The sequence below is a fragment of the Taudactylus pleione genome, unplaced genomic scaffold, assembly GCF_031769625.1.
Source record: "Taudactylus pleione unplaced genomic scaffold, aTauple2 ptg000682l, whole genome shotgun sequence".
Lineage (NCBI taxonomy): Eukaryota > Metazoa > Chordata > Amphibia > Anura > Myobatrachidae > Taudactylus > Taudactylus pleione.
In genome coordinates this window covers 2058405-2084461 of record NW_028285084.1, presented here as the reverse complement: position 1 = coordinate 2084461, position 26057 = coordinate 2058405, and the positions used below count along the sequence as shown (strand labels likewise).

Sequence of the window (26057 nt, the reverse complement as noted above, 5' to 3'; positions counted from 1 at the left end):
CCAAACCACTTAAAAATCCCGGTACGATATCTATGAACGATATGAACAATAACCTTCAACGATATACTGTATTGTTCATATCATTCATTTTTATGCAGTGAATGACCAACGATGCACGTTCCCACATGAACAATTACGATATCTATGATAGTGTGTACATGCAGGCCAATCTGGACAATATTGTCAACTTTGCCTGTTCAGAGATGTGGCAGGATGACTTCACTGAAAGATCTCTCTGAAAGATAGCTGTCAAGTCGTTGGTGGTAAAACCGTTTCGTGTGTACCCAGCATTAGACTGTCATTTGAAATGGGACAAATCACAAGTTCAAAAGCTGTTTAGAATTAAACTTGTTCCTATTTTTGGAGAAGTAAAATAAGATGAAGGTCAATGTGCAAACATAATTCTCCACACTGGAGGGTGCTGTTGGAGATGTTAAGAGGTCAAACTATTTTTTTACACAGAATATTGCAATGAGAAAAAAATAAATTTAAATTAACTTAAAGTACTCACTCCCCTACCCCAAAAAAATTTAATAACAGTTGCTATGTTATGGTCTCTCATAAGAGAAGAAGAATGAAGATATGTTGGTCCAATTTTTAATGCCAGCTACGTACAAATGTAAAGTAGTGGTGTAACTAAATGTTCTGTGGCTGGGTGCCAAAATTAGCGGGGCCAACCTAATAACCCCATCCAGTAGTAACATCCACCACACATATTTAGTTCATATATTCCTTGCCCATGCTGCCTGTCATTTAAGGGCTCAGGGCCTGTATCAAACCCACTCGCGAGTGCTATGCAGGTCGATGGTGGCCCAGTGAGCATGCGCACGACGGAGCCGGCTCCGTCATGCGCATGTGCGAGACCTGGATAGTGACGGGCAATCCGTCGCTCCGGGTCTCGTACCAAAGGGGACGTGCTGTCGATGTTGAGTGACAGCACGCCCCCTTTGGTGGGCGGGCCGGAGGCATGGCTGCCCAGACGGAGGCGTTCTCATGGGAACGACTACCGTCTGGGGCCGGCCCCACTGACATTACAAGTGATGTCAGTGGGAGTGCTTTCGGCTCTTTTAGAGCCGAAAGCACTGTGGGGCTTGCGGCAACGAGACCCTACCACAAAGGTCTCGTCGCTAGCCTGATGGCCGTGATGGTCTTGACCATCGCGACCATCTTCCTGGCCGCTTGCTATAGCTGTGGGTGGTCACCCACAGCTATGCGAGTGGCCAGGAGGAAGCTCTGAAAAACAAGATGGACGGCCCTGATTCAGAGCGAGTGCCCGGCTCTGAATCAGGCCCTCAGTTCAAATATTCCTTTGTTCTCTTTTCAGCTTTTATTTTCTGTTGCCCATCTACGCCTGCCCCCTCCCTAACATGAGCCAGCATACCATACAGCTGCACCACAGGGGCTCTTACAGCTAGTAGATAATGCTACTACTGCCATCTCGTTATGCCACGGTGGAAAAGTTGCAGTGTATACGAACGATGCAGATTATTTACAGACTGAAATTAGTGAATAGGGGATTTTAGAATAGAGTGCAGTCAGTGCGCGGATTACCAAATAGGCAGAGTAGGAACCAGCCTATGGGCCCCACGCCTTTTAGGGACCTCGTGACAACGGATCAAAATAATATTGATTTGATCTTGAAAGAAAATTACAATCAAGCTTCTTAAATTGTTTCCAAAAGATAGAAAAAATTAAATAACTCAAAGAAACAAAACTTAACATTAAAGACTCTATAGAGAAAATACTGCATCAATGTAATGTGCCCATTAACAATTTAAAGCACATAAACCATAGACATCAGATTCACATTACAGTGTGCCTCTTAAAAGCTTATCTTCCGTCAGCTGTCAGTTTGTAAAAATTTCGGTGCAACCTACGTTTGGGTAACGTACAGTAGTGATGGGGAGTTGGTATGATATCCCGGCTGCCGCATGGCCAGGAGTTCGAATCCCGGCAGCGGCAGCCCGACAAAACAGCAGAGCCTAGCAGCGGATGCCCGACAGCACTGGAAATCCCTATCGTGGTAAGGTAAGTAACTATCTACTAATCTAACCTAACCCTAACCCTCCTTAGGGGTGCCTAACCGTAACCTCCCCCCCTGTGACTAACCCTAATCCCCCCTCTAAGTGCCTAACCCTAACCCCCCCCCTTCCCCGCTGCCTAAACCTAAGTCCCCCGGGAGGGTGCCTAACCCTAAGTCCCCCCCGGGGGTGCCTAACCCTAACCCTCCTTCCCCCTAGCCTAACCCTAACCCTCCCGGGGGGGGTGCCTAACCCTAAGTCCCCCCCGGGTGCCCTAAACCTAGCCCCCCCCCGCGGCTGTCCTCTCGCAGCGCCCGGCATCCGCTCGATTGGGAAGCCGGGCGCCAGTCTCCCGGCGTCGGGGAAATGAGCGGCGTCTAGATATAGACACCAGTCATTTATACCACGGCGGCATAAAGCGGTCGGGAAGCCGGCTGCCGGGATTCCGGCAGACGGCTTCCCGATTGTATACCAGTGAAGGTCATCTACATCTAGCAGCCGAAGTGCGCACTATTTAGTTATCCCACTAGCAGAGTGCGAGCACGAGAAACTAAGCTTTGTGTGAGGTAGTGTGGCGCGATTTACCACCGACTCAAGATCACAGTAGAATATTCGCGAGTAGAAGCTTTGAGAGCACAGTATATCATTTGTGAGGGGAGCCCCGAGATTTTGATTGTCTAAAGGCCTCCACAGGGTTTAATCCGGCACTGAGTGCAGTTATCAACTTCTGAATAAAGTTCTGCTTTACCTGGAATCGCTCAGATATTCCAAGAAATAAGCAGTCTGGCTACCATGTCAGTGATCACAGCAACTGGCTGAACGCTTATGGCCTCCTGTACTATTGTTCACAACTGAAAGGATTTAAGCATAAACAGCACTGTGCCGATCAGCCTCACAAACTGTGGGGTCCCTGGCTTGCTAGTTAGGATGATGGTCAGTAGCATCGTTTAGGTGGAGTTACATAAGGGTGCTGAAATGTTGGTTACTTCTAGAATCAGTTTTACGTCAGTGTTGAATTATAGTATTGGTCTTAGTCATGAAGAAGGAGGAACAGATTGTTGGATGCCCAAAATAATTTATTTTAACCCTTTAAGAAAAAGTATTTTTTATCAAATAGAGTGGCCAGTCCATGAAGAGGGCATAATTAGCACTTAATCAGCTATAATATACATCATACGTATTATAGTGTATGTAGTAATCCTGACATATACAGGACCAGTGATCACAGTAAGATATTATATGTGGAAGTAGCGCCATCCTGTCTGAGCTAAATGTTTACTTCAGATGTGGACTCCATTCCAGGTCATTTGAGCAAGTTCAGGAGTCTGGGGGAGCAGAACCTTGCACTGCCCTGGACAGAATCGGTATGTAAATACCAACAGCGGCAGGCCGGCAAGTCGAAATCCCGACAGGTAGAGATAAGTACCCTAACCATCCCCTCTACCCCCATAACCCTCCTTTAGGGGTGCCTAACCCCCTCCCCGCACCTAAACCTAACCCTCCCAGGGGGTGCCTAACCCTAACCTCCCCCCCTAGTGCCTAACCCTAACCCCCCCTTCCCCTAGCCTAACCCTAACTTTCCCCGGGGGGTGCCTGAACCTATCCCACCATCCCCGGTCTAAGTGTTATACTTACCTGTCCGAGGACGATCGGGATGGCGGGGGTCGTTCTTCCTGTGTCGGGATTAAGATAGGCGTCGGCATTTCGACACCTATCAAGTCTCTTGTCGAGCAGGATGAGTCGGGATTTAGACCGGTCGCATCGCGTCCGCTGGTCTATTAACTACATCCCGCCCTGGACATATATGTAAAATTGGTCTCCTTAAGCAATGGAGAGTGTATTATTATACAGTATTAATAATTTACAGTATAGATGGTCTATATAGTGCACCCCTAACTGGGCATGTTTTCCAGATCTCCTAGTTGATGCACAAGTGTATTCATTACTGGCTCACACATTTTAAAAGATCAGCAGGTAGTGCTAATTATTTTATTTAAAATTTTTGAGGGGGATCTTAAAACAAGCAGCTTTAGTAATATATGCTATTTCTATTGTGGCCATCATGGTGTGGATTGGGGAAGGGGAGTTTCCAGGCAACTGGACCCCCCCCTGTGTTTGTCTATGCACACCACAAAGAGAACCATTGTGTTCTTCTTTAAGAATGAATCCACATTTCTGAAATTGTAAAACAACAATCTGCACTTGAAATAGTTATTTTGCTAATTTTTGAAATCTTGATTTAAATGCATGTGTATTAATTTTTTGGTAGCCCAACAAAATGGGCAGACCATTTGTGCCAAGTGGTTGTTATGTGCCGTCAAATTCTATGTTTCTAAGATCTACCATTTTTTTTAAACTAGAAGGCCTAAAGCATTAAATGACCCTATTTCATTGGCACAAAATGGGAGGGATCTGGGCTTTAGACTTTCCTCATCTGGTGAAATGTGTAATTTTTGTGTAGCAGCACATATCCTGTAAGTAGTGCTTGTTACATTGTGCATTGGAGGTGTAGTGTATCATGTCAATACAGCTCTCCCAAACGTCAAAGAACTATTGGAGTTTTCAGAAGCAGACTTTTTATAAGAGATTTTAAGCCAATCCAGAAATGATTGTTAAGGATGGAAGGCTGGTACGGATACAATGTTGCAGCATGCATTTCTTTGCAACAATAACTTGTAGTATATTTTAGCCTATTGTGGATCTAGAAAATGTGGTTGGGACACTCAGAATGGTCCACTCTGGTTGGAGGGGAAGGAAGTTCAGGAGTTTCTCCATGGCAAATGGCTTGACTGGCAATCAGAACTTCTTGGATGGGCAATCCTATACGCAGCGATATAAAGGCATATGCATATAAATGCAGCATGGCAGACATACTAAGGACAGGATGACATATACTGTATACCTTTCAGTTGACAACTAACAATAGAAGGGATAACCTAAATAATACACATGAAACTGCATGTCCAAAAATATAACAACCAAAAGGGTTTTATTAGTGTATAATAAAACATCAAAATAGACTTTTCTTGTAGATCTCATTGTGACGGCCATCCTAATGTAGTAGTCTTAAAACAGCATAAAGATAAGAAATAGCTGTTGGTAAAGCATAGATACATCAACTCAATAGTGATAAAGAAGTTAGTACAGCATGTATGTAATCTTGTGCTTGCACAAACATCGTACCATGAGTGTGATGGAAGGCAATTTAGAGCTAGCTGCAGAAAATGTGAGTTGTTTTCTTGAAAATATATCCACCAAGAATCTAATAGAACTAAAATTATATGTGGCGCATAACATGATGGGAAATGCAGTTAAGCCATGTTGGAATTGTACATATGCTCGCAGCAGTAAAATCAAAGATCGGTGACTTTTCAGTTTCCATTTATTCATAAGTGTAAGCTATACAGTTCAGGCAGACATCAAAAGGGACTTAACAAGGATGTCAAGTGGGATCTCTGCTTGATGCATATTTATATACACACACACACTGTTTATGGATCCAATCTTTTAGGCAACAACAGTATGCTGCCTGAGTAAAAAATTTTGTCAGGAAAATATATACCGCCCTGCGTCCCCGACCTTTGCAATATAACCAGACTGATTTGCAGTCTTTTGTGATTATAAATTAATTTGTGAAAAAGATTAAGTAACTTTCTTTCTATTATGGGTGCCTCTTAATGAATGGAAGCCAGGTAGGGAGACCTTCCCCCATCCCTGTACTCCATGATTTTTTTAGTAGTGTAGGGTTTTCCCTTATGATCACCAGACAATAGCTTCTATAGGAGTACATCGTTTGAAAGCAGAACTCCCCTCTTTCAGACGAGCATACCATCATCATTCTAAGTTGTACAGAGAGCTCATAACCTGTGGCGGATTTTACCTAGGGGCTGCGGGGGCTGCAGCAACCCCAGTAAAATCTGCTACTTCAGTGAGCCAGTTGCAGTCCGCACTGCTTCACTATGATTGGAGGTGGTTCCCATTGGTAGCGCCACCTGCCAGTCACGCAAAGGACAGGCAGCCCAAGGGGGAGGAGACAACACCCCCTGGGACTGCCAGTCCTGGGCTGCGAATAGCAGAGAGCGGCTTCCAGTGGAAGCCGCTGCTCTGCCTTTCGGGCAGCCCTACAGGGCTTCTCGAGGCTGTAACCAATGCAGTACCCAGAAGCCGGTGTTACGCGCATGCGTTGCCTGGGTGCCTGCCAGATTCATTGTGCACCCGGCCGGCCACGGCCAGACCAGCAGCAGTAGCAGCCCCCCTCAGGTAAGAGGGCAGGAGCTGCTGCTGCTTATCACAGTTTATATGCTTATATGCAGTTTCTGCCCTAGTAAATCTAGCCCCAAGCGTCATGTCATCAAAATTATTTTAGGATATTGACTGGCAAAGAGACCACAAGTTTCAAAATGCTGGGAGAGTAAGTAGGTTTTGGTTTAAGACAAAAGATGATTGTATTTGCACTCAAAATAATAGAGCGGAAGTGATGAGCCCCCGTAATCCAACTGAAAAACAGGTTCAAAGATGAAAAATATAAAGAGTTACCTGTCAATTTCTTCTTTAATATACGTAGTGTAGCTGCTGCCGTCATATGACAGAAGTAGGCCGCCATCACTCAGTCTGTGTACATCCACTTCCACATAGGAGCTGTTCATTATCACTACATAGGAATTCGGAGATTGTCGCGTGACCTGGATTTACAAAGAAAGAGCTCATGTGTATGATGACATTTTTTTCCTGCCTTTACCCTTCATAATGTCAAACATCCACTAACAATGTTCTACAAAATGAATCAGGTCACGACACCTTGATACTGGGAGTGGTGACAAATCTACTAACACAATAATATATAGCCAGCAAATTTTAACCATAATAATGTAATGTTCACAGATTATATATAAGTAATGAGGAGAAAAAAAAAGAAGAAAACATGCTTCTGCTCTTGACGCCTCTGAGCCATAAAAGGAAGGAGGGAGTTCCGGGGATGTGAAGAGGAATCTGAGTGGATCCCTCTGCCGCATCTTTCCAGCCTCCCAAGCGGCTCTGCGCATGAATGACCTCAGGTCATAGATGCGCAGAAGCCGGCCACAGGAGATTTAAGGAACGCTGCTACTTCTGTAGCAGTGTTACTAATCGTGGGGACAGCAGTGTTAAGTATCTGCTCCGGGGTTAAGTATCCCCCGCAGAGAGGTTACACTCCCCAATGATTAATAGGCACAAAAATGTCACAACTGATTCTACTGCTAGTGAATGGGAACACATCTGCCACCTCCTAAATAGGTTTATATGGGATTGCTAAGGGAACCTGGATACCATGATCACATATACTTGAGTTATACTTGCCTACTTATGAAAAACATTTCAGGGAGATTGTGAAAGCACCACCTATGAGCGCGGTGGTAAAGTGGACATGTGTTCTGCAATATGTGCAAAGGAGTATCATACAAATGATTTACATCCAAATGTAAGCGAGCCCCAAAGCAGTTAGTAAGATCTACTTGTTGATGGAACATACAGATACTTTTCAGGGATTACTCATCTGTGGTGTTTTACAAGTGGTTCCATACTGTATAAGTGGCCAAGAGAAACCTTCTATGAAAATGCATGTAGATATAGGGAACATTGGCCCTCATTCAGAGCCGTACGCTCTGAGCAGAGCGCACGCTCTGCATGAGGGCCGGGCTCCTTTTTCATGGAGCGTCCTCCTGGACGCTCGTATAGCTGTGGGTCACCACCCACAGGCTATACGAGCGTGCATTTTGATGGCCGCGATGGTCGTGACCATCGCGACCATCGAAATTGCGAGCCGGAGCCTGCGGTTGAGGTTTTCAACCGCAAGCTCCGGAGTGATTTTGGCTCTATCAGAGCCAAAATCACTCCCACTGACATCACTAGTGATGTCAGTGGGCCGGCTTCTGACGGGAGGCGTTCCCGTGGGAACGCCCCCGTCAGGGAGACACGCCCCCGGCACGCCCACCAAAGGGGGCGTGCTGTCAATCAACATTGACAGCACGCCCCCTTTGATCGGACACAACGAGCGAAGGAAAGTCCTTCGCTCGTCGTGTCTGGCGCATGCGCACGACGGAGCTCCCTCCGTCGTGCGCATGCTCAGTGCAGACCATCGACCCACTTGCGAGCGTACAGCCGCTCGCGAGTGGGTCTGAATCAGGCCCATTGTGTCTTATAACTGATGCATGGAAATGGCACTGATCATGCCATTTACATATTTTCACAAGTATATAACAGCTATACAATAGTGGTATAATATAATGGTATATTAGTGGTATAATCAGGGAGATTGCTACTATTTTAGGGAGTCTCCCTGACAGACAGGGAGAGTTGGCAAGTATAACTTGGGCAATGACAAATGTTACAAACAAACTTATTATTCAGAGAAATTCTCCCCTTTACAATAATACAATATCTCATAATTCCTAAATAGGCGTGGCAGGTGTTCTGTGATTAACACATCAACATATTGGAGTACGTATGCACTTGTGGTTACGGCTATCACTGAGAGATCAATTTTTTTGTTGTCCAGTGACATTTAATACTATGGTGGGTTTAATAATAATTCAACATAACAGAATGTGTGAATTATCAGGGATATTTTAGTGTTGGGTAAACAGCACATTTAACTTGCACTTATGCCAATGGCTGAATGTACTCAGGAGTTTGTCTGGGTAAAGGATGAGCTACTTACTTAGAAACTTCCAGGTAATGTACAGCTGTTACTTGGTCAGCTAGCTTTTTATTGTTAGATGTTATGCATTGTTATATGTTAATCATCTTGTAAATTAGTAGGGTTGTTTTAAAATGTCATGTTAATTTTTTTGTATTTAATGCAAAGATTGACTGTAAAGGGGCCCATCCATTAGGTGACCTGAAAAACTGAACGTCTAGTGTTCAGTCCTTCAGGTCGCCGGGTGCGGTGCCCTCGCTGAACGGCGTTCACTGAATGTCATTCAGTGCAAGAGACCGACCTCCTATCTGTGAACATGTGAACCTGACGCTCATCGTCAGGTTGATAAGCATGTTCGACAGATAGTTGGGGTCGGCAAGGACCCAGCGTGCACGCACATCGCTGGTCCTTGCCGGCTATCCATTAGACGACTTTCTAAACGTTCTGACCAATACCTCCTGGTTTTGGTCGGATTATTCAAAGAGTCATCTAATGGATAGGCCCCTTAACTTGCTTGGGTGTATCAGGACGTGGTAGACACTGAAGGAACAGGTCTGCGTATTTACAATGAGAGTTCAACTTTTAGTAGTCATGTTGAATGAACAGAATGGTTATTCATAAAATGTCACTTTGGGGGATTTTAATTAAAGTCTACTAACAAGAGAAACTGGAGGATTTGTTGCATAATTCAGCAAATCAAGGAGCGCAAGTAATACCCAGTCAATTAATACATTCTAAGTCATAAACCACTGACCTAAATTCAAATATTTATTGTACACAAATGATAATTAACATTCTAATATAATTATTTATACACAATAAAATTAATTGTAATGACATTCATACAGATTAGTTACACTGGACTGCAAAAAAGTAATTTAATTCCTCTCCACTTCAGTTGGTGAGAATACCACAATATTAAAATGGTGGTGTAAATGCTTGTCGTATATACGAAGGTGGTTCAATAAATAAGGCAACAAGACCTCTCATTGTGTAAATTTACTCAACTCGTACATAAACGTATAATCAAGAGTATGGCCTTGGTACAGATTATTTTTCCACAGTTCCCATACTTGTCTAAGCATTTGTTCCAACAGTACACCAAGGCATCTATCCTGTCATAGAAGAAATCAGTGTCAAGCGCCTGAAGCCAGGACATAACAACTTGCTGAAATTCATCATCAGTTGCGAATTGCCTTCCACCTAGGTGCTTCTTCAATGGTCCAAAGAGATGGTGCCAGGTCAGGGCTGTAGGGAGGATGGTCCAGTACCTCCCAATGGTAGCGCCATAACAGCTCATGCGTGCGGTTGGCGTTATTATGCAGCAATACGACGCCTGTTCAAAGCAAACAGGTAATTTTCAACAAATTGTCCTCCACAACCAGTTACTCATAAACTATGTTGTGCAAAGTGCCCACTGAGATGTTCAGTTCATCAGCAGTATCACTAACTCAAATGAGTGTCTTCCTTAATCAGAACTTCAATGTGGCACAAATTGTCATCTGTGGTGGACGTGCTTGGCTAGCCAGATCACTGCTCATCTTGAACGTCTGTCCTATCGTTATCAAAGGCAGTGCACCAAACTCAAACCTGATTCTGTGAAATGACATCATCACCGTACACCTCGACAAGCTGGTGAGGAAATTCAGCTGCTGATGTGCCCTATAGATGCAGAAATCTGATCACACTACGCATCTCAATGTTTGACTATGTTTCTGCCAGCCTCGCCACCTTATAACTGATCCTATAGATTGTAAGCTTGCAAGCAGGGCCCTCTTACCTCTATGTTTGTCTGTTATTATCCTGTTTGTTCTATAAAGGTATCCAATTGTAAAGCGCAACGGAATATTCTGTGCTATATAAGAAACTTAATAAAAAAAAATGTTGGGACAGTACGACTGATATGAGACGCAGTCTAATGGCTGTGAGGGGAAGCAGTGGTCTACCTGCTCTGGCCTGGCTGGAAATTAGAATGAAATAGAGAACATTACACGCGAGAGGTCTTGTTACCTTACTTATTGAACCACCCTCATAGCTTCTCTGATGATGCCAGCATTTACTACCAAAGACTCTGAGTGGCTTTGGCCCATCGGATCTGCTCTCCCACTGTAATGGCACTCAAGTTGTATGCCTCCTCCTAACCAACTAACTCTGTAATAATGTTGACCAGCCAAGTTCCTCAGTACTGTTGCCACTCATTGTATGTCTCACAGCACTGAAGGGGTTAATAGCAGTGTAGAGGGGCTATTTAAAAAAAGGTGGAAGTGGGAGGGTAATAAAAAAAAAAAAACACAAACGAAAAAATAAACAAGCTTCCATAACTTCCATCCACACCAGTTAAACTAGGAATAAATACAAAGTCTAGCAGATGAGCAGAGAGATAATATGGACCTGTGAGAGTCACAATGTCAAGGGATCAGATCATCACTGCCCCCAGGGTAACAGTAAATATGTATGTACTAGGAGAATAGGACTAACTCTACTTGGCAGCACAGACGGTGTAATGGTTAGCATTACTGCCTCACAGCACTGAGGTCGTGGGTTTGATTCCCACCATGGCCCTAACTGTGCAGAGTTTGTATATTCTCCCTGTGCTTGCGTGGGTTTCCTCCGGGTACTCGGGTTTCCTCCCACACTCCAAAAATATACTGGTAGGTTAATTGGCTCCTCCCAAAAAAATTAACCCTAGTTTGTATGTCTGTACATGTGGTAGGAAATATAGATTGTAAGCTCCACTGGGGCAGGGACTGATGTGAGTGGCCGAATATACTCTGTAAAGCGCTGGGGAATAAATGTGAGCTATATAAATAACTGGTAATAAATAAATAAATACTGTATGGTCTTGAGAATGTGTTTAATATTCCTAACCTCCTTAAAGCTGTACAAGGCTTTAAAACAGGTCTAATAATGAAAACCATTGAATACAGTTACACCATAACCACTTGTGATGTTACTCATTCATGAGCTTTGCAGTTTTCAAAACTTTAAAACCCGCTCCATTCACTTTAAGTAAACATACTGGATTGTAGTGTAGGAGACCTCTGATGACATTATGAATGCGAGTAAAAGTGTGTCATTTGTGTTTTACTGGTGATTGTGTTTACAAAATGTTGGGGCATAAGGTCTAGACCTGGGTTAGAGTACACTGCAGTTCATAGAGATGTTTGCTTTGCTTGTGTACTAGCAGTCTGTTACTGTTTCTGAGTACAGGCCCCCATACATCAGCAATCTGAAAACCACAATTGAACAATTTGAAGATTTATTGCCCGATCTTAGGATTTCCCAATCGAGCAATCTGCGCCCATACACTACAGATCTTTTTCAGTGATTTGCAGATCGATTGCAGCAAACACAGATCTGCCAATCTTGAAAGGCCCATCATTTTACTAGAAACGGTCTGCAAATCTGCTAATCATGTCCATACATTAGCAATCTACAGCCCCAATCGATCTGTGAAATCCAACATGTTGGACAATCTGATTAAACAATTCCAATCACTTTTTGGTTGCAATCTGCGATCTGTGAAGCCCATACATTGCAGATTTTTATTCACAATTGATTGCAAATTGCACGATTGCTGCAATCCATCTCTGATGTATGGGGGCCTTACCCCTTAGTAGTGGGTAGACCTACAGAAACCAAAATAAAAAAAGAAGTGTGGTTTGTACTTTCCATAGATCATGTTAGTTTAATCTATCATGGCCCCACCTCAAAATCCATACTCTAGAATAATTGTTTTCTTATGGCAGGTTGTAATCTCCGGAAAAGTAGGTAGAACCATGCCAAAGTTAGAGACCAGAGAAAGACAGTGGCCAGGAATACAAACCAGCAACTACAATTAGAAGTTGAAAGAGAATCAAAGACGGAAACATACTTTACCTTAAGCACATATTTCATCCCCTCATAGATAAGTTCAACATCAACTGTATTTAACAGTGTGTGTGCTGGTAACACTTGACCCCTGAAATGTAGGAAAAAAAAATGAGTAAAAATTCATATGTAAAACAGTTTTGAGCACCAGCTCAGAAATACCAACAATATGAAACTTACCATTACAGAAAAAAAACAAAAATTAAACTGTGAAATGTGTATTTGTTAAATAAATTTGGTTTGCTATGCCATGATACACACAACACATTGTGACTGCCGCCACCACCACCAGTAATTGGTCCTCTGATCAGTATAAAACAGCAAAAACTCAGAATGAAACATGCCCATGCAATGTCTTTCCTCTCCTGAAATAGGCATTATTTGTGTAACCAGTGTGGGGGTGGGTGTCGCGAATGGGGGGAGATGTTTGCAGCGGTGTGTGGGGAGAGTGTGTCCTGGAGAGGGAAACCGGTGTGGGGGAGATGGTGTGGGGGGGCAGTGAATATGAAGGGGGGTGAATATGGAAGGGGGGTGAATATGGGGGGGGGAGTTTAGAGCTGTGTGAGGGGAGAGAGACCAGGAGAGGGAAACAGGTGTGTGGGGGTGGTCGGGTGCTGCGGATGTGAGAGGAACCGAGAGTGGAGATGGGAGTAAAAGGAAGGAGAGGGATGGATCTGTAAGCAGGAGACTGCTCCATGAGGAGGGGCCAGCCAAATGAAACAAGCCACTCACTGTCAGGGCCAGTATGTAATAGGGCAGGTCCGGACACAGTGAGCCCTGGTGCCTAGACTGCCTCTGTCTATGAATAATTATGAAGGGGAAGAGGTCCTGCAGCTCTACTCCAGTGACTTTGCCCACGCTACACCCCTGCACGTCTGGAAATGGGGGGAGCCGGGCACATTGCTGGTTACAACACTGCAGCGAGTGCCGAGACAAAAGGAGGAGATTGCAGGGCAGCCGGTTATGGCTCAATCACAAATATAACTTCCTGTATTTCGTCAGACATGTAGGTTTGATGGCATTGCTTGGCAGGTAGTTGACTGTAGCATGTGCATTAAACTATACAAATTGGGTTAGCCTTATTCAGTGTCATTTATCAAGGGCCGACTTCTAAGTTGGGACTGTTGCAGTATAACAATATATAAACTAAGGGCCGAATTCAATTAGCCACGAAAAGTACCGTTTGGAGAAACGTTTTCGTGGATTTGAACTTTTCGCGCATTTTAAACTCATCTCCGTATTCAATTACAGGAGTTTTCGCCTACGCAGAAAAAAAAAACAGGAGAAAAGTTCTCTATGTATAGGCAGGCAAATTGGAAGTGCAAAATCACTATTTTGGTATGCAAATGTGAGGATTTGGTCCAGAACCCTTTGGACACCCCTCCTAATGACTAATCAGTCAAAATAAAAACTAAATTTTATTGCGAACACCCCAAAAATGACATGTAAATTTTGGGGCGAAAATGAAAAAAAGTGTTAGAAAATGGGTAAAAAGTGGGGGGCCTGGTACTTTGGGGGGCTATATGGATGGGACAGGTGTTTTTGGGATTGCAGGTGGTGTATTTTTGTGAGTTTTTAAATATTCACTTTGGAGACATCAAAATATACTAGTACCCATTTTCATGTACCCCAAATGTGACCTCAGTACATATAACAGCCAATTTTGATACTTACAAAACACATTTATTAGGGCTATTAGAACACTTCTATATTGATTTCTATGTTACTGCAGCTTTTTCAGGGGTACAGACCGATTTTCCCAAAATCTTAGGGACTTTTCACCAGTTTCGCCTGTTTGCGTCTTTTGAAATTAAATACGGAGATAAATGGGAGCGCACAGGGAAAAAGATTTGCCTCAAAACAGGCGAAGGCGGCGGAAACATCGCAGCTTGGCTTTTTGAATACGGGCCTAAGTGTGAATTGCTAATGTACACTGGAAGGACAGAATGTGATATTTTAAGTCTTAAGAAATATCACTTTTGTAGTTTCCACTTTGCATTCCAGAACTTTTTTGTGTAATCCTCCAAGTTATGTTATAAGTTTTACATGTACTGGTCACAGTAAGGTTTAACCCATAATATTTTCCTGCATTTTTAATGACTGAAAAATAAAACATTCTGCATCAAGTTTTGAGACTAGACCCACAGCACAAAAGAAGAATACAAGCAATATTCTTCTAGTGAAATCTGGACGGTGCATGTGAGTAATTCAACACTGTATTTCAAAGAGAGTAAAGAGAGAGAAAGAAAAAAAAAACGTTCGGTAGCTCAGAACTCAACTTAGAAATGTCCAAACTGAACAACAATTATCAGCTGTGGAAATTTAAGGCTCAGATGGTGCTCTACAGAGCTGACTTGTGAGAGGTTATCATTACAGACAGGCCAGAGGTTAATAAACCAACAATGGGGAAAGAATGTCAGACAGGCACAAGCACCCATAGGTTAAATAGGTAAAGGTAAAGAGAAAGATAGGGTAAAGTACCTTGCGCCCTCTAACTGCAGCTCAATATCAACTCAACAAGGACACCAAAACCTTTTAAACAGACAAATACAAAGATGGAGTGGTTCACAAGCGCTGTTAGATTCCGAATCTAACAGCGCTTGTGAACCACTCCATCTTTGTATTTGTCTGTTTAAATAGGTAAAGGTGACCAGCTAAGTCACATAAGATATAAGACTCCTCCATGTTATGTAATGAAGTTTACATGTAGTGCTCACGTTAAAAAGTTCAACCCTTGGGGGGGCATGGCCAAGACGGACATGGAGTAGCTAGCACCTTGCTGAGCTCTCCAGCCATGTTATCCGTTAATAATATCCTGCCCTCTGCCCAGCGGTGCCCACTACACCTGGCTCGTGGGGGAAGTTGTGCTGCCTCTTCGGGAGCAGTTTGTGTAGCCTCCCGTCTCCTCCTGTCCATCCACGCGGCTCTGCGGTGTGTGGTCTCCTGCCCTGACACGCGGCTCCATCTCCTGCTGTGGCCTCCTTCCTGTTGTTGGGCTCCCTGGATCATACACTTGGGGCGTCTGCTGCTGGAGGTCCCTGCTGCCGCCGGAGCTGTCTGCGGGACATGTGTTCTCTCCTCCTGCCCTTCTGTTGCCGGGTGCTTCCTGAGATTGCCGCGAGGTGGTCCTGGGTCCTGCAGCCTGCCGGAGCTGGTTGGGGAGCCTGCTGTGGGTGGGTGCCTGACACCCCTCTCCTCATCCCTGGATCTCCTGAATAGCGGTGCTGAGCTACCCTTTACATTGCTGCACAGCGCTGGTCTTCTCACTTCTCTGGAACTGTGAGGCTCTGTGCTGCTCAGTGCTGATATATGGGCCAGTGAAGCTGTATCCTGATTTCCTAGTAGCGGCCATCTTCTTTACTCTTCTTTGTTAACTCATTGACTCGCTGCCTCCAGTAGTTCTCTATATTGATAGTCTGTGTTGCCCTTCAGTCATGGGGAAAACAAACCACCCATCAGCTGCTGCTAAACTGGAGCGCTTTTCCCGTAACCCTGTGTCTAATACTACACAGAATATTACACAGAAGGAAGATCCTGTGGAAACGCCCGACCAATCACCTCCTTTAACTACAGCTCCTCCTGCTGCGCGGGCCCCGGAGATCACCTTGCAGCAGGTGTTGGATGCTGTAACTACCAGTGAGAAGCGCTTAGCTGACCAGATTGGCTCTGTACAGTCTGATCTGACTATTATTCATCAAGATTTACAGCGTGTTCGCGAGAGGGTTGGAGAGGCTGAGACACGTATTTCCACCTTGGAAGACTCGTTTTCCCCGCTTAAAGTACGAGTTAATACCCTGGATTCTCAAATGTCGGCCGTGCAACGCAAGTTGTCAGATATGGAGGGGCGATTACGTCGCAACATCGTTCGCTTCGTAGGATTGCCAGAAAAGGAGGAGGGGAACAATTTCTAGAATTTCTAGAAAAATGGCTCCTGGAAGTTTTTGGTCGCGATGCTTTTACTCCTCACTTTGCGGTGGAACGGGATCATCACGTCCCTACTGGTCACCCACAGCTATACGAGCGTCCAGGAGGACGCTCCATTTTAATGGAGGAGGGCCCTGATTCAGAGCGAGCGCTCTGGTCAGAGCTTCCGGCTCTGAATCAGGCCCTCTGTCTCAAAACTTCTGAAGACACAGGGCTTAGTTCCGGCTACTCCATTATGGTGCTCTCGAGCTTTGCCTGAACTTTTGGCGTTGCAGACCAGGGGGACTTGGGGCAGGTTGGGAGTGATTTCCTTGGGACAGCTATATAATGCAGGTGTACTTAAATCCTTTAGTCAGTTACAGGCTGAATTTGGCCTCCCACGGTCACATTTCTTTAGATACCTGCAACTTAGACATGCGCTAGCAACCCAATTCCTTGATGCTCCCCCAAACATTCAAGATTCCCCTGTCAAAATTCTTGTCTGAAGGCGGACCTCGTCGTTTTATTTCTCATGCCTACTCCCTTGTAATGCAGGCTCACCATCATAATGATCTGCCAGCTCTCAGAGCTAAATGGGAGGTTAATCTGGGTGCAATACAGGACGATTCATGGCGGGATGCATTGGGATGTCCACGATTAGCTACCACCTCAATTCGCTTCCAACAAATCCAGCTATTCCTATTGCACCGGGTTTATTTGACCCCTGATCGTCTGTTTAGGTTTGGTGGTCGGTCAGATTCAGATTGCCCTAAATGTAGTGCCCCATCGGCCAATTTTTGGCATTTGCTTTGGGATTGTCCTCAGATTATTTAATTCTGGGACAAAATACTCAGGGTAATCTCCTCTACCGGAGTTCCGCGGGCTGTTCTTACTCCTATTGTATGTACGCTAGGAATTATAGAAGACCACTTGCTTGATAGACACAATCGTCAGTATGTATTGAATGTTTGCATGTTGGCCAAAGTTTGCATTGCCCGCTCCTGGATGGCCTCCACAGGGCCGGAGTATTGGGATTGGTTATCATTAGTCTCTGCCACAATTGCATATGAAAAATATACCTACTTGGCTAGAAACACTGAATCTAAATTTGAACACATATGGGCCAAATGGCTTAATTCTGCTCATGCTCAGACCTCACATCACCAGCTCTCTGTTTCCAATTCTTCATTTAGTGCTGTTATGTATAGTACCAATGGGGGTAATAATGCTACACAATCACTTATTGGTACGTGCGAGAGGGGAAAGAATATGTATGTATATGTATATATATATATATATATGTGTTTATATATATATGTTTATATATACGTGTGTATGTATATGTATTTATGGACAATTGTTGTATATGGGTGTTATATGCTAGTCTGTTTGCTCATCGTGGTGTGACATCAATGATATGCTAATCTTACATCCTTGTATTTTGTATTATGTTTGTTTTATGTTTGTCTATTTGTTGCTGTTTTCTTTTTTTTGAAAACCAATAAAAAAAAGCACTTAATTAAAAAAAAAAAAAAGTTCAACCCTTAATCTTTCTGTGTACGTTTGACGCTTGAAGCATATTCTGCAACAGGACCATCAATGGCTGGATGGATTTTAGCTTTACAATTATGCCTATACATAGGGTAATATACATAACTATACATAGGGTAATATATTCAATATATAATTTACACTTACCTCTCTAATGAGTGTAAGAAATTGGAAACACTGTTTCTGAGGCTCATATCTGCAACATGCAATGCTCCACAAACAATTCCCAGCATAGTGTCTGGACGTTCAGCCTAGGAGACAGATACATTATTTGTTAAACAAAACCTACATAAAAAGTTTTAAACTTCTATATGTATTCAGATACATTTCATAAACGAACAATCATTTTTTTATAGTGGTAAAGAGTAATCATTCTGAACCCTACAGATCATTGATTATTAATAAAAAGGCGAGTCTTAAATTTTTAGAACACAGATTACACAATCCTACTATAAACTATGTTACAATTGGTATAAAGTGGACATTTGATAATGTAACCTTTCTAGTTTCACTTAAATGTATTGAAAGGTTTTGGAGCAGTCTTCGTATAAAATGACTCCAAGCCCTTAAATTCGCATTATATTAGTAAGCAGATTGCATTTCCCATACTTGTAATGGGAAATGTGATCCACTCAAATTTACTAAAATAAAATTGGAAACAAAATAATGGGGAAGCCCTGTGATAATGCCACAAGGAGATGGCGTTATTAGGGCTTTCTCCCATTTCACCGACTCGGCCGAGCAGAGCTGGGAGCTGATGCCTGTAATCAGCCTTGTGTGTCTAAATAAATCACAAGCTGATCACTTTAAGAAAAAAATATTTAAAGAACAAAAAAAAAATAAATAAATAAAAAAAACACTCACCTTAACCCAGGGACCGGTGATCTGGAGAGTATATTTTATATATACAGAGCCGTAACTAGACTATTTGGTGCCCTGTGCCAGAAAGAGCATTGGAGCCCCCCCTCATTTTTCAAAGGGACATAATGCACCCAAAAAAGGGCCATGGCTTCATGGGGAAGGGCCAGGGAAGAGATAGGGGAGGCCAGGAGATGTTGGGGATGAAATAAGAGGAAGCTACAAGCAAGAATGGTAATAAACAGAAATTAGACAGGCCCAAACAGCGCCCCCCTGACCTGTGGTGCCCTGTGCGATGGCACCGGCCGCAGTACCCAAGCTACGGCCCTATATATATATATATATATATATATATATGGAAGAGAAGGGGTACCTTTGGTGCTCTACAACTTTGAGTATTAATTGAACAGAAGAAATTTCCACCACTTAGGGGGATTTATTGCAATATTAGCTGTTGGTCAAACACAACCCTCTAGTTAGTCTTCAAATCACCATAAGTTTATGTTTTGGATATTGTTCATAAAATAAAAGCCCTATGATAGTCCTTAATTCTTATACCTGAATATTTTATTCTTGGTATATCAAGAGGTAAACATATAAACAATTTACAATACAAATAAATACATAAATCGCATAAAGCAACTTTTAGTAAACCTGCCCCAGTACAGAAGGATAGATGTTGTTATCTGCCACCTACACCTTTACAGGTGTGAGCTCTTAGGTGGACTTCTTATGTGGTAGGTGCAGGTTTTTCAAAGCGATGACCCTACGCATTTCGTCCACCTACGGGACTTCATCAGGGGTAAACACAAGTAGTTCTTATAAAGATTTTACTGGAACGATTAGATGGATGTTTCTCAACCAATAAATGTAACCAGATTCCTTAACAGCAATTTAAATATGAAGATGCATCATATACTCCCAGTGTGTAAAAATGATGAGACCCAGTGCCAAGCAAATGGTAAAACTCTATTCAGTCCAATGAAGTGTATGTCTCCCTCTGTTACTGCTAACAGAGGGAGACATACACTTCATTGGACTGAATAGAGTTTTGCCCTGCTTCAGTATGTTATAGCTACAACACCAAGCCAGTCAGCCAATCAGGAGCCAAACCAGCCAGAACATAAACAATGTCCGCACATGGCTAGAGCGCCGGGTCCATGTGAGAGCACAGACAACCAGTAGTACGGGAGAACAGCAGCCGGCGAAGGTCACCCCTATCCTGCCGGCAAAGGTCACCCCTATCCTGCTTCCGGCTCTGTGTTCAGGTAGTTTTCTTCACATTTTCATGTTAGCTATACTAAAGCATTTCTTATGGTTTTTGACAATTTTTTTTTTTTTAATCAAATTTTATATAGTTTTATTCCAAATACTGTAATTTATTGCTGAATGAAATCAGTCGCCAAAGAATCAAATTAATATTTTAATTAGACTTTGAGATATTTAAATTCAAAGAGTGTTCGGACAAGGTGAATTAGCAAAAAAAAAAAATATATACACTGTGGGCCTGATTCAGAGCCGGACGCTATTTGCGCTGGCTCATTTAGAAAAAGGGTCCGGCTACTTAAATTGAGCGCTCGCTCTTTGCGGTCTGTTGACGCCTCTATGTCTGTGCGAGCGAACGAACTATGTGCGAGCTATTTTGTAAAGACGCCCCCTGGCTGCTCGCATCCTACGTCATCTCCGCTATTTATTTGATTAATCGAGTACATCGAAAGGCGTCTGAACTGCTCGCAGTGCTTGTGGTTGGATTTTCCTACCGCAATCATGCGAACAGTTCAGGCTAAGAGACAACCAAGTGACGTGGTCGATGACACTGCTTTGTTAATTATGCACACCCTTAAAACGCCCGTTTTCACCATTTGGCATGCCTGCGTTCGGATCTCCACTCCCCGTTTTCAAGCACCTTCCCCCGTTACCACCCACAAACGCCTCATTCTGTCACTCAAATTAGCAGGCATTCGCTATTTTGCGAGCACACAATTTCCGACCGCAATGACTGGTTCACGCATGCGTATTACAACCCATACGCATGCGCAGTTGTGCGAACATCGCTCGGAGCGAACAAGCGGCCGCTTACGAGCAGCTCTGAATCAGGCCCTGTGTGCGTATATGTATATATATATATATATATATATATATATTTATTTAAAAAAAGGTGAGTCCTTTTATCTACAGTAGTTTGGATCTCACTGCCTAGGGAGCAGGTTGAGGCCTGCAGAGAGAGAACTTTGCTTTTGATTGTAAGTGCTATACTGAATACTTTTTGATGAGTTGGCCACTTGGGAATTGATTTTAATCGATTTAAAAGCTGTCAACATCAATGTTGTGTTTCTGTGGCTAAATTACACATTTACTAACAATTTTTTATGCATTAGAAAATGTGTGAACCCCAGAAACAAAACATCGATGTTGATCGATTATAAATCACTCAAAATCAATTAAAAATCGACCTATAGTAAATATACCCCTAGGTCCTTCCACCTTGAGAGAGGTAATTGTAGGTCAGTTAGAGCCAGACAGGTTAGGATTTATGTTTTGTGCTCTCAAATAAAACTAGCTGCAGATATTTGTACCAAGGACCTGTATACAGTGTGCTACTAACTGGCTGCTGCAAGCAAGGTACTGCTATTTTGCGAATATATTATACACACACAAATACATACATACACACACATGCACATTTATAAATAAGACAAATAGAACAAAGGTGATTTGCAGCACCAGTGAAAAATAAAAACAGAAAATAAAACTATATAGCAACTCTAAATACATCCTCTTTAGGTGACCTCATCAACTCTTTTGGCTTCCAATATAATCTCTATGCTGATGACACTCGGATTTACCTCTCCTCCCCTGAATTTTTCCCTTCTATCATCACTCGTATCTCCAACGGTCTGTGCTATTTCCTCTTGGATTTCCTAGCGCTTTCTTAAACTTAACACGTCTAAGACTGAACTGATCTTCCCACCCTCCAGAACAGTGATTCCCAACCTTGGTCCTCAAGGCACACTAACAGTCCTGATTTTAGTGATATCCATGCTTGTGCACAGATGGTTAAATCAATATAACTGAGGTACTAATTAAGTCACTTGTGCTCAAGTATGGCTATGCCTAAAACCTGGACTGTTAGTGTGCCTTGAGGACCGTGGTTGGGAACCCCTGCTCCAGAATAACCTCACCTTCCACAATTACACTATCTATTGATAGAACCACCACCATTTCTAGTCCGCATGTGCACGTCTTGGAGTTATTCTCGACTCCTCCTCCTGCAAAATACAGATTCAGTACCTTTCACAACCCTGCCGATTCCATCTCAGAAATATCTTCAGAATCAGACCCTCTCACGTTTGAGACAACTAAGACCCTTATAAACTCACTGGTCATCTCCCAACTGGACTACTGCAACCTCCTCTTATCTTGCCTCAGTGACTCCCACCTCTCTCCACTCCAATCTGTCCTCAATGCCGCTGCCAAGCTCATCCTCACTCTTACTTACAAAGCCCTGGCCAAACCATCTCCCATTTACATCTGACCTTATTTCCCTATATACTCCTGCCCGCCCTCACAACTGATTATTCACATACAACTGATTACTTCCTTCCACTCTCACCTCCAAGACTTTGCCTGTGCTGCTCCTTCCCTCTGGAACTCTCTCCCTCTCCCTATCAGACAATGCACTTCTCTACAAAACTTCAAACGAGCTCTCAAGACCTATTTATTATCAAACCCTCCCAGCTCTCATCCCAATCCACTGCTCCATGCTCTTTGCTCACTGTCTACCCCATCTGTGTCACCCATGTTTTCCCCCTCCCCTGTAGACTGTAAACTCTAACTCCTCAGGTGCTTTGCCTTCCCTCACTTATACTATCATCACCTTCCCACTGCCTACAAAGGCACCTTTTCCTTGGGTATTATGAGTGCTGATGCAGCAATGTTTATAAACCATGTCCTGCTATGTTCTGTATTGTAAGTAACTTTGTTCTTGTTTCGTTCATACTGTTTCTGTCTATATACCTTGTAAGACACAGTTGACCCCTTGTGGCACCATATAAATAAAGGATAATAATAACAAAAGGCACAATATTGATAACAATTTAAAAAATATTTGACAAAGGAATGTTATATTTGTGACACTTCTAAAAAAAATCCTTTGAAGTGTATTTTAAACATAAAAGAGATTGTTTATAAGAATAAAATAAAAAAAAGATAATCCAAGAACATACAGTACTGTAGGTGTGGTCTCTAATTACAGAATTTGAAGCATTGTTGGTATAGAATGCAAAACATATCCTTTAGGATTTTTAGTGCCAGCTCACTAGAAATACTATACTGAAATAAATGCTGGAAGCATTGGGACACATGACTTAAGAAGTTGAAGGCACTCGGTCTTTAAAAAACATACTTTTTAAAACATTTTATTCTTCCTTTGTTAGCATACACTATCCCTGGTATTTCGTGTATTTTTAAATTTTTATTATTATATGTGTTATTGGGTACAATATCAGCAGCAGTATCACAATTTTTCTGACCAACTTGCTGAATACTCATTTAATGGTCACCCTGAAAGGGTGTTTTGGGAGAGGAAACAGGAACGGCCTAGCACTTTGGAATCGCTAGGAACGCCCCTTACGTGAACCTGCAACATCCCCTTTCTGCTGCGTCCCCTTTATACATTTTCAGATAGTGGAAGTTATGCTATAAATGTAACATTTAGCTGTATCTTTGGAAGTATGTGGTTTGGTTGTTGTGAAAAAGCTGCTATTATGATAAATGTCAATTTTCAACAGTAGGAGTGCTTTCTGTTCTAGTGCTGTGAGAAAAGTATTATTGGATAGGCAAAAGTTGAGGTGACAAAATTAAGAATAATTAGAGAACGTGTTTCTGTTATACATGGAGACTTCTCTATAGCTAGCCAGTTTTTGGTATATTTAAATACTTTACACACACATTCAAACTGGTATTTTTCACAACAATCGCTCATGTAATAGAATGAAACCGTCAGCTGAGAAACACATAAGGGTCTCCCAAACATGCTACAAACTGGTTTTATACTCCATCATAAACAGCGTTCCAGCTAAAGAATGGATGTCCGTGTGTAGGATCACAACAGTAAGAAGGAAAGCTACAAGATCCTTTAGCGGTGATTGTGGAGCTCCGTCTGACTTACACAGACAGATTGATACATTCCTTCACTAATCGGCCGGCGGTAAGCTACTAACACCCTGATACTGTGTAAGAACTAAGCACTATTCCCTTATGTGTACACATGGACTCTGATATAAGCCATCAGGGCTGAAGTCTATACTGCTGGAACAATGTAATAACCTATCCAAATAGACTAGGTTGATTACCTGCTGCATATTTAATTGACAGGACTTGATACACGGACATTAAGTTACAGCCTAAAGTATAACACCAAACACCCCAGTGCACATGACTGTGAGCCTTCTAAGTATCAGTGGCATAATACTTGGAGCTTCCCATCATCAAGGAAAGGTCCAATATTTGACCTTATCGTCTATTTGTATGCCAGAACAGTTTTTTTTGGAGTCAGAGTTTTAGATGGCTGTATAATATGTACGTATATATGAGACACCTACTGCAGAGGTGAATCTCTTATTTTTTTATTTCATTCTATTACATGAGCCATTGTTGTGAAAAATACCAGTTTGTATTTTATGAATGTGTGTATAAAGTATTTATTTTAGAAAATAAAGGTTGCCTAAACATGAGTGAAATAAGAATCCTGGGGTTTTTGCTGATTGGCTTTCTTGACAGCCTTGTTACTAGGCAGATTAAGTGGTTTAAGGGGTCAGGTGGTTATTTAGCTGACCAATGCTTGGATTTGTGGGTGTGCCTGCAATGAGGGGTATAAAAGAGGTGAAGTGCATGTATCTGCCTCTTTGGTGATTTTGGAGTCTAGGATTAGGCTAAGTATCCCTGTTTTATTTGCCTTATCCCTGCACTTGCTTTCCACCCACTGCTATTATGCCTCATCCTAAGAGAGATGCTCCCCCTCCACGGAGCTTGGCCGAGTTTGCACGGCCCCTCAGGGCTGCCTCTGCCAGCCCCTCCTTGTGCCGCTTTCTCCCCACCTCAGGCCTGCCTCCCCCCCCCCCCCGCTCCCTGTTCCGCACCACTCACCTGCTCTCCTGGTTCCCCCGGCTTGTACTTCACAGAGGGCGCGAGCGCTCCCGCGTCTCCAGCTGTTTCCGCGGCTATGCCTCCACGTGTGGAGGCGGCCGCGGTTAGCCCCGTCCCTTCAGGCTCCGTCTCCCCCGTTCTTTCACCCGCTCCTGCTGGAGCCTCCCTGCCGGCTTTAGTGTGGCCGCGCGGCGGGCTCGGCGGCCATTTCACCTCCGGCGGCCATCTTGGGTCCCACTTCAGTGGTGGGACCCGGCCTCCCTGCTCCGCCCCAATTTGTCCCTGCACCCCTGCTGGCAGTCAGAACATCTGTGGTGGCTTCCACTAGGGCACACACGCCTATTTATAGCTCCTACCCCCAGCAGCATGTCCCATTGCTGGCAGGTACCTTGCCTGCCAGTTAATTTTACAATCTCCATTACCCCTCCCCCACCCCCTTTTCCTCCTGGCCCCAGCCTTCTTGGAGCTCTGGCCCTGCTCCCCCTATCTTTTCTGCTGTTTCCTCTGTCCCACCTTCATTATATCCTTCCTTCATGTCCTCCTCCTTGCCTTACGGTTTCCCTTATTGGCAGCCTTCCTCTTTTCCCGGCCCTTACCCATAGCACTCCTGTCCCCCTTCCGCTCCTTTCATACATCATCTTTCCACCTACTTTTTCAACCATGCTCCCCCTGCGGCTGTGCCCCCTAGTTGCTGCCCGCCTTGTTACTGCCATGTTTCCCACCCTCCCATTTTATTCTGACTCTGCGCCCCCTGTTACTTCTTCATCTGTTTCGGACCCCGTTGTTCTCCACCATCCTCCTCCTGCCCCCGCTCCCCCTTCCACAACCCCCCCAATCCTTCTGTCCGCTGATCGTCCAGTTCCTGTTTTGGCTCCTCACACGTCTGTTCCAGTTTCAGATTTATTGGTCCTGTCATTCCGGCTGTCGTGGTTCCTGCTCCTGTGCTCGTCGAGGTGGACCTGGAAATCTCTCCGGCGGACCCTCCGTGTGAAGCTTCCGGGGATTTGGTTCCTGTTCAGGGTGGTGGTGAGTAT

At 43.6% G+C, this 26057-nt stretch overlaps 1 protein-coding gene across 2 annotated transcripts in view; it reads right to left on the bottom strand.

The window, feature by feature from the left end:
* ACACA (acetyl-CoA carboxylase alpha) overlaps positions 1 to 26057 on the bottom strand; it is a 532248-nt gene that overhangs the window by 411739 nt on the left and 94452 nt on the right. For both annotated transcript variants that reach the window (XM_088455952.1, XM_088455953.1), the window contains exons 15-17: positions 18166 to 18269; positions 12574 to 12655; positions 6558 to 6703 (exon numbers count right to left, since the gene is read on the bottom strand). In XM_088455952.1, coding sequence (XP_088312078.1) covers positions 6558 to 6703; positions 12574 to 12655; positions 18166 to 18269 — 332 coding nt within the window. The remainder of the gene's footprint in view (positions 1 to 6557; positions 6704 to 12573; positions 12656 to 18165; positions 18270 to 26057) is intronic.